We start from the raw sequence: 13944 nt of genomic DNA, 5'->3' as shown, positions 1-13944 counted from the left end.
AGTACCTCACTTGCGAAACCGCAACTTTTGAGGAGAGTTTATTCTTACAATAACTTTCTTTCGTCGCGAGAGTTTTTTTTTTGCTTAGCAAACACAGTCACGTAGGCGAGAGAAAAGAATCAAATGCTCCAATAGTTAAACTTACGGCAACGGACGCGTGCTCCGAAATGACTTAATCTTTCATTCAAAATTAAACCCGCCACCTCTCTCGAAACGTTAAAATTAGCTCATTAGGCATTCAGCAAAAAATGGCAAAAACAAAAACGTTGCACGTCGCCGCGGGGGATGGATGCATCCTACTTTTCTCGCGGTCGTCTGCCGTCGTTTTCGCGCGCGAGCGAGAAGCGAGTAGGTATGCATCGGTGTGCGTGCATGCGTTCGTGCGTGCGTGCGTGCCTGTCCTTTTTTCGTAATCGCCGACGTGTCGGCGGCGCCAAGCTAGAAGACGCGGAGGAAGGCCGACGACCCGTTATAAATGGAACCAGAGAGACGGCATTTCTTGAATCGCTGCTTGTGTTGTTATTCGCAGCGCAGCGTCGGCCGCCGCGGGACGAGCGAGCGAGCGAGCGAGCGAGCGAACCAGGCTCGTTCGGAAGTCACCCTTGCTTTCGAAAGGTGCGAAAAAGGAGGACCGGCTGCTTCGTAATTCTGAATCGAGCCATCGAGTTCGATGTCCGGTGTAAGGAGAGGAAGAACGCGAGATTTTAAAAGAAGCCGAGAGAGAAGAGGAAGCGCCAACTTTCTTCGCGTTCTTGCGCGATAAAGAGAAGCTGGAGTTACAGTTAATTAGTGCGTAAAGGCTGTGAGGCATTGACACTTGCTGAGAAAAAGACGGAGAAAGAGAAAGAGAGAGTTGACAGTTGCGGATCAGCTCAAATCCTCGGCTTCCGCTTGTAAAAAAATAAATATTGCAAGTAGTGTCATTAATCGTTCGGAAGTGATAAGTGAAGGGAACGGTGTTAACTCCGATCGAATACACAATTGAATAATCATAGTTGGAGAACAGCCGAGCACAAAGATTTTCCCCGAGACAAAAGCTTCTTTGGAGTCTCACCGTGGAGAGAGAAAAGCAACGAGAGGGAATAATAAGAATAAATAAAGCTACATCACTAATGTGAGACTCGTCGTCTTCAAAATACCGGGAAATCGCGATAAGATAGCGACGTTGATAAACAGTCGCGCTCGTCGAGGGGGGCAGGCTGTGATTCCTGGACGAAAGACGTACGCGAGGTTGACAATCGCGGCTGCTGCCTTGGGAAAGGAGCACGAGCGCGCTCGATTCGGAGCTTCCAAGTGAATCGCAAGAGTTACGCAAGAACGTCGCGCGGCTGGAAAAGGGAGCTCTGTGTTACTCAACGCGCGGTTTTATCGCGCCGTTAAGGATCTCGCGCGCGAGGGAAGAGTCGCGCGCGCTCCTACGTGCCAGACGGACGCTCGTAATCGCGGTTACGTTCGTTCGCCAGGTAGAAAACGACGCGCGGGACCGAGCGCGTCGGCCGCCCGTTCACCGGCCATCGCCACGATTTCCCACTGACTCGCCGGGAATTAGCAGGGAAGGTTCCAATTAACGCTGCCATTAATAGCTCCGTATCTGAGCGGTGACGACTTCAGCTGACGATTAATCGATAACCGTCGATTAAATATCTGGATCGGGAACGAAGAACGGAGAGCGAGAGAAGGGACTCTTGCTGTTCCTTTTCGAAAATATCTTTGCTTTGTGCTCTAACACTGCGCGCTATAATTATCAATTCTGTTTGATCTATATTATAATCTTTCTCAAACACTGGAACAAGACTCGTTCGTTTTCCTCGCAATTTCTCTCTTTCGCTCTTTTTACGGAAACGGGAGAGAACTTAATGGAGCGTACCAGAGATTAATTAGCGATCGATAATTACATCGCCGCGGAATTGAGCGGTGATGACTCGAGCAGATAATTGACCGCTCGTTACAGTAATTAATTCCGTAAGTGTGTCGCGATTATCGCGTGTGCTCGAAAAGGACTCCGGGCCCTTTTGTGCGCGCGAGAGTGTCGGTGTCCTGTCGAGGACCAGAGGAGATGTGAGTACGGCGGTAAAGTGCAAAGTGATGTAATTGGTACATCCGCCGCGAAGGAGCGATGTGTGATGCCAGCCCAGCCCGAATGACACTTAGCCCACGCAGCTGATGACAAACGTAAACAGGATCAAGGTGGTCGTCCTCGGCGGCCCCAGAGTCGGCAAATCAGGTGAATCTTCTTTTCTGTCTTTTGATTTTGCTTCATTCCCGTGTAAAGGGATATAACTCTCATTTATTTTCGTTATCTCTATATTATCAGTGCCTCGAAATTCTAACAAAGCAATCATGATTAATTGAATTCATCGATAATCTCCGTGTTAATTTTGTGAAATTTTTTTGCTTGAGATTGCAAGAAATTTATATAATCAAATTGTGCAATGTTATTTCGTCATTATGATTTAATGATAAGAGGAAGGTTTCGCGCGTTGACTTTGCACGGAATTGAACTGAATCTCGGACAGCGAAGAATATTGATTTCCTCAGAATATGAGAACACGCTGTGATTGATGTCGCGTCGAAACCGATATCCATTCGCGAATAATATACGACGGCGAAAAGAGATGCGCAGGTCGATTATGGCGCAACGTCGTGAAATATTGAATCATGTCGGAAGGACGTTGATTATGGAGGACGATACTAATACCGCGTCGTCGTGCAGCGTGTAATTTCTGCGCGGCGTTGTCTAATAGCGCACCGACGCAACGCATTGAATGAAAGTGCCGTTAAGATGAATACGCATAGTCCGCGGAATAATACGTTGCATTAGTTAACTCGACAGTCGCGCGACGCATACAAAGCGAGCAAACGAACGGCGATAAGGCGAGGTTCGCCGACCTCGAATAAATCCTATTAATATAACCGCTAGGACCGGTCACCTTAATAAAGGCGCGCTCTTCGTTTTATTCTGATCTCGTCCATGTGATTCTCCTTCTTCCTCTGCTCACCAATTTTGCATCACGTTGCTTCACATTGTTAAGTCACCGGAATGAACCAATCACCCACGAACCATCGCGTCGTTGAGTCGCCATTATTTTCGAAATTGCATCTTTCTCACATTATCGATTATATCTTTCTAAGATGCTAGATCTAGTAATGTCGGACTTCTCTGAAAATCTTCGATCATGAGATTTTTGGATCTTTAAATAAAGAGCTGCGTTGCTCGATCGCGTTCACATTCTCGGAATGTTACGGACTGGCATTGTTCCAAGTCGGGATTTATTGCATTTTTTTGTGCGTGATCATATTTAATTGTGATTAGCTTCTGCATTCGCGCGTTTCGCTGCCACGTACGATCGCGATTGCGGTAAAACACGCGACAATGTCGTCTGTTCCACTTTTTGCGATGAAAACGGTGCATTCTCACGCGGCAGCGGCGATGGGAAAGAGGGATATCTCGACGGGAGCGAATCCCTAAAAGTCCCTCGTGGGACCCCGCTGGGTATAATAAGGACCTCCGTGTACGTTATCGGATATCATTCTGCGTGCGCGAGGGGGGAAAGAGAGGTCGCTGCGCGCCACGAAAATTCCCGCACGGTTGCAGCGGCGGCAGGTTGTAAGATCTGGACATCCGATACATCCGTCTTGTTGCCCGCGGTGTTCGATTCTGGATACCGAATTTATACGCGGTAACATTTCTTCCCTCGCATTATCGCACCTCCGCCCGACGTACGCGGTGATCTCGAAAGAACATCGTGTACACGCAAAATAACGTAACCGCAACTCTTTCACGATGAAGGAAACGAAGATCTTGCTTGGAAACTCTTGGAATTTGAATTTTAATTTCGGTACTAATTGTGTAATAGAAATTTGATTTTTTCGCAAAAATGTCAGTAGCGTATATAATATTTGAATCGGATATTTTTGCGAATAAATTGGAGCTTTCTTCAACGAGAAGTAGATTTCGCAAAAACTGCTGACAGTGAGGAATCATGAAAAGAATTATGGTCACGCGAGAAACGTGAGATTGTTATCTACAGCCATTTATCTGCATTAACGCTTATTGAAGAGGCAATTGGAGGTCCGCTACTCAAGCCGAGACGTGTTCATAAATTCATTTGGTCTAAACGACTTGCTTTATTGCCGTGTCACAAGAAAAGCGGACAGAATAGTAGCTCGTGGAAGCCGCGTTTCAACGAGTTTCTTTTCTGCAGGATCAATCTGGGCTTTTATTACCTTTTTGATGTTTTAAATATAGAACACTTTCTACATTACATGATTAAGTTGCGATTTAATATTTCATTTTTTAGAAAAATTACATTTTTCGTTATTTTGAGGTCTTGACAAGACAAATGTTTTTCAGCCAATAACACATTATTCTTCTTTCCTTTCTTGACGTGATAAATAAAACTCGTTTTTTAATAATTATATGTTGTACACAATTCTTATTGCTCAATCAGTGACAACTCAAAAAAATTATGTGTCGAAAATTCGATCTGCGGTAAGAGATATAAAGTTAACAGGTCAAGATGACAATGAGTGAAATTTGTTCCAATAAAAGATTGTGTTGAATTTTTGGGGTGAAGAGAAAATTTCGACGATACAAGAGGATGCGTTTGGTTGATCACGTGCCTTACCATCCTTTTTGCATGTCTTCTCATCCCCCGTTCTTTTCTCTCTCTCTCTCTCTCTCTCTCTCTCTCTCTCTCTCTCTCTCTCTCTCTCTCTCTCTGTCTCTGTCTCTCGTTCTTCTCTCTCGCGTTCTTCTCTCTCGTTCTTCTCACTCTTTCTGTGTCCCCTCCTATCCACAGCGATCGTGGCCGTAATTACTATTTTCTTACGTCCACCAAGCGGCTTATCCACCAACGATCTATCTATAGAACCCTGCGCTGGCATCGCACGTCGGCGAATGGCACCGCGAATGGCTGCGTTTTGCTCGTACCGTTGCATCTTCCACATTACACACAATTCTCCCCAGGTGACTTAATCGGCTTCTCTTTTATTCTTCTTCTTCGTTCTCTTCTTCCTGTTTCGTTCTTCTCTCCTCCCCGTTTTCTCTCTCTCCCTTTTTCTTTTTTATTTTGTACGTGGTCACTTGCGCTATCGGTCGAAAGACCTATATTATTTTCTTTTGGAGATTTTGACTAACACTTTTTGAAATTTTGCCATTTAATAGGAGAGGAGGGGGGGAGATTATCCTTTTTCACGGATATTATCTACAGCAATATCTCGCATTCTGTGTAAGTCATCGGTTATTTCTTCATAAGTACAGCCCGTCTCGGGCACGCTATATTGTCATCGTTCACCCGAGTTGACCCTACGAAAGATAAGCATTTTATAAACACATTGTATCTGGCACGAGTATCGGGTTTCCCTCGCGTTTGGACTTGAGCGCGGATGCAGGAGAACGTGCTTTCATTAGACCCGGGCGCTTGGCACAGATTACTGTGTTGGGGCTATTAGGCATTACGAGCAACATTCTCGTGTCCACATCAATTACTCCGGTTCGCGCGGCCTGTATAGGATTACGCGCGACGTTGCCTCAATTTGATGACAGTCATTTCCAAGAGAGAATGTGTCTTCACTCGATTACCGAGTCACTTGGCACGGTGATGATCCGGATGTCTTTGCATGGTCCGTTGAAAATATAGAAGTTTCTTATTTTTAATTTGTCGCAAATGTGCAAGATACTTAATTATAGCAGCGTGATCTTTGATTTTTCATTGTACTAATAATTTTATCGTACTAATTTAGTGTTTATGTGCGAAATATAATAAAATAAGAAGGGTGATAAGATACTGTAGAGATACTTATCTATGGGATATCTATAACTTCTTTGATAAAATTAAATATAAAATACTCGCGCAATATTTACGCGTTATTAGTAACATGTAATTCTTTTAAAAAGAATTTCCTTCTCTGAAGGGATTAGTTCCCGCTGGTCCATCGACTTTCCGCAAGCGCGCGTTGAATCTGCGTTGAAATATCGTTGTCCAGCTGCACGGAGATATTTCGAAGATATGCACTCTATCTCTCATCTCAGCAAATAGCTCACGAATGAAGTTCTCTATATTCCGTTTCTGCTCTCGCGTGTCTTTACTTCTCCTCTCCTCTCTTCGTGATATTTCCTCTTCCCTTTCGTCGTCGTCGTCGTCAGGCTGGACTCGACGACAGATTTATAAACGATGTACCTACGAGTACGGAGCGGTACGGATCTATGTACTCAATAAGTCTTGCGAGATTCGAACGACAACGGCGAGACGATGCGAGGACCGTCGTCAGCATGTTGAATCTTAGGCCGCGTTTCGCGCCGCAACGAAACGGAATTTATGATGCAAGAAATTTATCAACCGGCAACCCACAAGAAAACCCGTTCCCCGATATTTATGGTTTCTTTATTAATATTGAAAATAAGTTAATGTCATTCTATGCTACAGAACGAAAATGCGCCTTCTTCTATTATTACTTGTAATTACGATTCCGTATAGACGTACTATCAGATTCATTAATTGCAATTACGATTATTTACGAGATCGTTTTTGTAGCTAATCAATTCCTTTTTCTCTTTCTGTTGCAGCTGTGGTTGTGCGGTACTTGACGAGGCGATACATCGGCGAGTACAGCTCGACCAGTGGTAAGTGTTTCTTCATTATCCCTTTTTTCTCGTCAAGATAATTGCCAATTGCGAAGCATGAATGATTGCGGCCATTCGTTGCTAATTTCGAGGCGTCATATTCTGGATAAATGTCCAGTTCATATCTAACTAAGTTCCCTTTCTCGCTTGCTATCGACTTATCTCCCGGGAGGCGGCTCCGACTCGAGTGCGCGCGCGCGCGCGCGCAATGCTCACCCCGTGATACAGAACGCGAATCTAAATCTTGATCGGTGCCCCTCGCGTGCTCCGACGGGGTATCGCGACGGAAAAATCCACCGTGAAATATTCTCGCGCTCGAAACCGGACTCTAATTCAAGGGTACCGGTGAAAAATCTTAATCATGGCGCCTCGCGAGCGATGTCCCGAGGGCGCATTCTAGCGGTCACAGAAATACACGTGATAAGAGGGTAGGGCAGCAGCGGGGTTTAGAGGGAGAGAGATAGAGAGAAGAAGAAAGAGAGAGAGAGAGAGAGACGCAACAGACACCTGGACCCGTGGAGGGCGGAGATTTAAACACTCGATATGAAATAGAGCCTATGGGGAGGGTCCGCAGAATGCAGATCTCTCCCATAACTCATGCAGGCTACTTCGCCGTAATAATTGCCGTGCACGCCCGCGGACGTATAAGCTACGACGGCGAGTTTCGCGGATATCCGAGCCGCCTGGAAAAATTCCACCGTGAAGTATTGTCCCCTTAACCCTGAACCGGCCGGCCGCTCGTATTTTTGTAACACCTCTACGGCCGAGCCGGCTGTACATCCTCGCCGCGGCGAGTACCACGCCGTTTTATCACGATCGCAGATAGTTACAGGGATATTATCGCGACGATAATCGATGCGCTTGAAGCAAAATAATTATGTAAAATATGTAAATTTATTTGATTTAGGATAGATTATAGATAAAACTGACTGAATGGGATTTTATCTGCATTCAGGACGACGTTTCCTTTTTGAAAAAGGATTTAATTCTATGTATTGACATAAGACAGGGGTGAAAATCATTGTATTAACTATTTCAGTCCTTATACATTTTTTTTCTAATGTTTTTTCTAATGTTTTTTACAGATGTTAATGATTTATGTTAGTATATATAAATTAGATGATTAAAAACTTAGTAATCTAAATAAATATAGTAATCTAAATTAAACTCGGGAAAAAGTTTGTGCAATTTCTCGAGCAGTTTGTACGAAAAAAAAAAAACAAATAAAGCTTCTTGGATAGAAGATTTACAAGAAGAAGACTTATAAGTCAATTTGCACGAAGTTTCTCTTTACTTTCTTTGCAACCGCATCCACGTAATGTAATGTGCGGAAAGCTTTCCCGCACAATAGCGCAATCATCGATTTATCGAATTTCTCTCGTGTATAACTGGCACTCGGAATCAATCTTGATTCCTATCAATCTATAATGCCGCGATCGATAATGCCGGACGAGTGTAGAAGGGTGCCGCCACGATTGCTCTCTCTCCTATTATCGGTATTAATTAATTTCCTGGGAAAATGATGGATAATCGTTCTTGAATGTAACCAGGAAGCGGATAATCTCATGTGTTCCCCCTCAATCGAGGAGGGGGATAATCGCTCAATCGATCCTCGATGATGACGCCATGAATGTTACAAACTGATCGTCGTCCATCTAGGATCGATAAAAAATGGTAAGAATAATGACGGATAAAAAACTGCGACTCAGACACGACTCCAAGGTCTGAAGATATTACACAGACTGCTTTACATAAAATAAATCCCAGGAAATATCAGAGATGTAAAAGAATATTGGACAAATATTTTAATTAACATTATAAAAAAAAAATCTTCTCTTGTTACCCTTTTTACATTTTTTAGGTCACGTACAATTTTTTGGCAGTAATAGCATAAAATTTTAGGATTTTAATAATCTATTTGGATTTTTGTAGTTGGAAGTATCGAAATATTGAGTCTTCAATTTCATTAATTTAAGAATTTTTACGTTTTATCGACTTTAAGAATTGATTAAAGTCGAGACGGCCTTCGTATGCAATAGCTTCTTCATCTTCTCGATACATCTTGTGTGAAACGAATCGAAAATGCGTCGACACTTTGTGCGACTCGTGCGCGGATTATCGCGCACACTTTCGTTCCCGATCGTTGGAGAATCACTTTTCCGAAGAAAACGCCCTCGAACGGTGAAAGCGGGGCCATTGATTTCCTTCAGTTTGCGTAGGTAATGTGGCGAACAAAACGTGGAAAAATTCTTTAGCGCGTTAATAAAAAAAATAATATTTTTGTGAATCTAAAGATATCAATAGAAAAAGTAACAAATGAAAAGGATACTCTAAAATTTTTATTATATTTTGTTACTAATAAGATTATGACATTAAATAATTTTAAAATAAATTTGGGAATTTTAAAGTAAATTGCAGGAAATAAAATAAATCTCAAGTTTAAAAAGTCTGAAAAGTTAGTTAAACTAAACATTAGTTGTTTCAACAATTTATTTAGTTTCTTTAATCAAGAATTAATTAATTCAACTAATGTTTAGTTAAATAACTAAAATGTTTAGTTGAACGTAACGGATTAATTATTTTTTGGGACTAATACATTTTTTTTCTTAGTGTAGGATTTCAAATATAAAAATATTTTAATTAAAATACAGAAATATATCTGGATATGTATAAAAACATATAAGAATTCAGAAATGTGAGAGTTTAAGGAGAGTTAAGGATCTGACTGTCTCCACTCTCTGAATCTCTCTCGATTTTCACGAAAAAGATCTCTCTCTTTTTTTTCTCTCGTAAATTTAGACATCTAAACATGCAAGCGGTGATAGCGATGGGTACTTTCGAAACAGCCACTTTATATTGGCTTCCACCGCACGACTTAAATTTCGAAGGAAATCTCTCGAAAGAAGATCGAGGATGATCTCTTTACCGGCAATTTCGATTACAAGGCATTCGTACACGAGCGCGGCGACGTCGTTTTACGGGACTCGGGGGAGATAATCGGTCCTTTTCATCTCTCGCCACGATGCAGTGTACTTGTTATTATTTTGATCTCGATTAACAATGCAAATCTCTCTTTGCGTGGAATAATTCCAGGCAATGATTTAGAAAGCGAGTCTCGTTTGTATTGTCGATTCTCTGGCCGTGCGCGTGCACGGATGGGAACGTTTTGTCCGTGCACGGAGAAGATTGCATCGTGCATCCTCCGTTCCTCCAATAGATCGACAATAGATCACGTATCGGAGATGGATCTCTGGCAGAAGCCGAATCCGCGCGATCGGTGACAGTTATATAGGTACACTTCCAGTTGCACTCGACGAAAGTGTGTCACGGTTACTTCTTATTTTTCGTCAACTTACAGCTTTTATTGTATCTCCTCATACTTTCGTTTTCTTAGAAATTAAATCTGGTACTTTTATCAAAGTTTCTCATCAAAGATTCAACTTTCCATGTCGTCCGATATGCAAATAGTTCCTGTATTTAGATGGGACTACAATTAGATTTCTCGACTCCTGCATATACGTCCACTTTATTTACTCGGAAATAATTCCGTTCGTGGCGTTCGTTAAATTTCATCCTTCAGCCTTAGCTTATCTCCGCTTATCTAGATCGCTCGATTTTCTTTCCACAAGCGCAGAAGAAATCTTTGCGTCTTGCATGCAGAGTTCAAATTACCATCTCGCGGTCTTGGAAGCTTGTTTTTCCGCACGCTCTGATGTTTCTCGCGCGCATGGAGGATCCAATGAATTTTCCGTCGCAACGCTTGGTCAAGTCGTCCCTCCATCAGCATTATTGTCCGGCAATAAAACTTTCTCGAGCGTAACGGCCGCTAATATAACGAGCATCCTTATTTGCTTGTTTCTGCGCCTCTTCGACTCCACGCTGCCGACACTACGAGGTGTTTATGAGTTTATTTATCGTTTATTTATTGTGCTTATCCTGTCAGGGCTACTGTGTTCGACGTACTTCCGCGTCTCCTCTCCTTCTTCTTCTCCTTAGGCGCACGTGCTCCTCTCGAGCGCTCTAATCAGTTCCGAGAAATATGAGCTTTCCCTTTTTCATCCGTTCTGTCGAAAGTGTAAACTGAAGATTTAAAAGTTCCAGTATTCAAAAATATGAGGCGCGACGAATATCAAAGTCCAAGAATTTAAATATTTGAATATGTTAAACTCTAGAAACGCAAGAAACTAAAAGTTCAACAGTCCGAAAGGCCTCGATTTTAATGTAAAACGAAAAAGTACAGAAATTTATTACATCGAAGATAATAGAAATGTGAACATTCAAAATTGTAATTTGAATACGTAATAAACATTTGTGGGTATTTTCAAGGATTGCCTTATATACGTGGGCGAATAATTCAAGCGTGTAACGATCGAAAAATGCAAATCTTAATACGCGGTTGTTCGAATCTGTTTGATCACAAATTTCAAACGAAAGCCACGCGTCATTGTCAATGATCGTAATGACATAGCAGCGAGCGTCGGCGTAACTAATTGGAATTGTCGTTACTAACTGCTACGGCACTTTCGCGCATTAGCTGCGTTTTCTATATACTTGAGAAAATGTCGCTTAAACATATCCAAAGAGCTCGAAGAGTATCTTCGAAATGATGCCGATTAAGAAAGATTACTTCGTCTGTCGTTGTTTTTGATTTATCTCGCGAGTTACACGAGATCTTAGAGCGATAGTAATCGAACTAGAGACATTATGATCAATTAAATACATTAATTTCTACTTGTTGCAGATTTTCTCTATCGACACAGCGTCACCATCGATAATGTCACGACGGAGGTCGAGATACTTGACACATCCAGGTGCGAGGTAAGTTTTTACAACAGTCCTATTTAATTTAATCAATAAGTTAAATCTTAATATACGTATTTAATATTATAACAAAATAATATGTTTTCAATATTAATTATATCAGAGAATAAAATTGTGACAAGAACTCTTTGACGGAATGTGAGGGGAGCAACTTAAAGATTATTATTTTTTAGAGTCTTAAAGATTTCGGATTAAAAAATTAATCTAAAAAGTAAACTATCCTAAAAATTATCCTAGTCTTTCTTGTAATTACATTAAAAGATTATATCATCTCGCCGTTAAATAAATTACAGTACTCGAAATTATAAAAATGTGGATTTCTTACTAGATTTTCATGCGCAATCGTCTTTATGGCGAGCTGAACAGTTCGATTTATTTATCTGAATCACATTCGATTGCGTGCGCTCTCCTCTCGCGAGGGTAATAAATAATGCATCGATGCAACGGTATATCCTGTGTCCTTTCGTGAATCTTTTATCCTTGTAATCAAGGAAAAGGTCCTGCGTGCGCTTGCGAAATGAATTCGCCTCGCGACGTGCCAAGACGAGGCAGGATCTTTCAAGGGCCCGGTCTAAATATATCTTCTTTCAACGGAGGCTCTCCGTATATAATATAGGGCTCCCGCAGTCCTTAAGGCCCACATCCATCATACGCTGGCAAAATAACGAGCGACTCGCAAATCGCGAAGGCGATATTTCTGTAGAGCCGACTTTGAATACTCGACACGCGTGTTCCATTCACAAAAATCGCTATTTTATGAGATCTAGATAAATTTCATTTTATACTTTAGATGAAAATGCCATAGAATTCAACAAACATTAAAAACTATTGTGTTTTTACCTAATTATAATATATATGTATATTGATATTTAGTACACACTGGTTTCTGATATATTCAGATTAATTTCGCATTTTATTTTAAAATATATTTACGCGTTTCTCACAATCAGAATATATAGTACTTTGTAATATATAATGCTTTCTACTTTTTAACGTATATTATGTGTATTCGAGACACATACACTTTCCATACGATACTTTCTCTGAAAAATGATACTTAACTGCGAGCCTCTTCTCGCAGACAACCGGCTCCAGGTCGATCGTCTCTACCTGACCTTTCCTAACCCAATTCGTCTAGAACACAGCAACGAACGTCGCGCTGAGGCGGAAATCCTGCGAGCTGGCCCGTTAGCGTATTTGAATTGAATAACGAACGTCTTTAAATTCTAAGGGGACTGCGAATGCGACTGCGATTGCACGAACAACACGCGGCTTCACCTGTCGCGACCAGAGAGCTTGTTGGAATTCCAGCGAGGTCGCTTATAGCATGTCGAATAAGGCATTGTTCTCCTTTTTCACTGAAATCATTGTTGTTCGACACGAACGTAAACACAACGGAAATTTGCGTAATGATATATTGATCTACGATTCTTGAAGTTTTCCTTTTATATTCTGTAAAGTTAAAGAGTTTAGGTTTTAAAAGTTCAAAGACACGCGAAACCGGGATTGTACTATGCCTGGTTTTTTTAGTCTTCTAATTTTTAAAATTTTATTTTTTTTTAGTTTGTCTGGTTTTAACTTAAAATGCGATTTTAGGACACGAAATCTTCAGAATTCGAAAATTTCTGATTTTCTGAGAATTCAAAGTCTATAAACTTTTTTTTACGATCTCAAGCTTTAAGTCATTTAAAAGTATCCAAGAAGATAAACTGTTATATTATTGAAACGAGACAGACTTTCCTTGTAATTTGATAACAGTACGGAAGGTAGCTTTACGCGGCGAGAGAATAAATAAGTTGCAATTTTTTTTGCGGGTCTCCGGCTTTGGTTCGTTTTGGCATTTAACTGTATCTTTCCCTCGATGAGCGGTGAGAAAGTTCATTCATAGAAAGTATTTCCTGCTTAAGTTCAAGTATTGCGACTCTGTGGCGCCTTTTCAATGTGGCAGAATGACTGCGTGCATTTATTACGTTAGAATTAAACGTCAACGTCATACTAAAGAACAGATTTTCAACGTTCGAATAACTTTAACCACATTCTCATTAATTTATATTTTAGTTGTCATATCAGAGAGACATAATAAAAATGTTAAGGTTTATTTATTTTTTTTATAACGCATAAAAGTGATTTATATTGATCATTCTAATATAAATTGTCGCTCAACTCAAAATATCTCGAATGCATTTGAGGCCTCTTCTCCTGGGAGGCGAGACGCATAATTTCCGCAGGATGCAGGTTTTAAGAGACATTTTAAAGCGGATTTCCAAAAGTCGAGCTCTTCTCACGAGCTCCTCACACGCACATTGCTACACCGACACCCGTTGGTTATTCGGTAGCCCCGCAACGAGACTCGATCAGGCCCGGGTTGTTTTTAGCAAACTGGTTTTTCTACCCGGGGCTTACAATTACCGGCTTCCTTTTTTGCGCTGCTCCCTGAATGTTTGCACCTGTCGCTTAAAAGGCCGCGAACCGTGATCCGCAGGACGGCAGGCTAGACG

At 41.4% G+C, this 13944-nt stretch overlaps 1 protein-coding gene across 3 annotated transcripts in view; it reads left to right on the top strand.

Moving 5' to 3' along the window:
* Positions 1-13944, top strand: part of LOC139809828 (ras-related and estrogen-regulated growth inhibitor) — a 45214-nt gene that overhangs the window by 9980 nt on the left and 21290 nt on the right. For 2 of the 3 annotated variants that reach the window (XM_071773065.1, XM_071773056.1), the window contains exons 2-4: positions 530-2224; positions 6569-6625; positions 11367-11443. In XM_071773065.1, coding sequence (XP_071629166.1) covers positions 2164-2224; positions 6569-6625; positions 11367-11443 — 195 coding nt within the window. In that variant the 5' untranslated portion in view covers positions 530-2163. The remainder of the gene's footprint in view (positions 1-529; positions 2225-6568; positions 6626-11366; positions 11444-13944) is intronic. The other variant, XM_071773072.1, reaches the window with a different exon arrangement.

This window comes from Temnothorax longispinosus, chromosome 1 (genome assembly GCF_030848805.1).
Source record: "Temnothorax longispinosus isolate EJ_2023e chromosome 1, Tlon_JGU_v1, whole genome shotgun sequence".
Classification (NCBI taxonomy): domain Eukaryota; kingdom Metazoa; phylum Arthropoda; class Insecta; order Hymenoptera; family Formicidae; genus Temnothorax; species Temnothorax longispinosus.
This window is presented reverse-complemented; position numbering and strand designations above follow the sequence as displayed.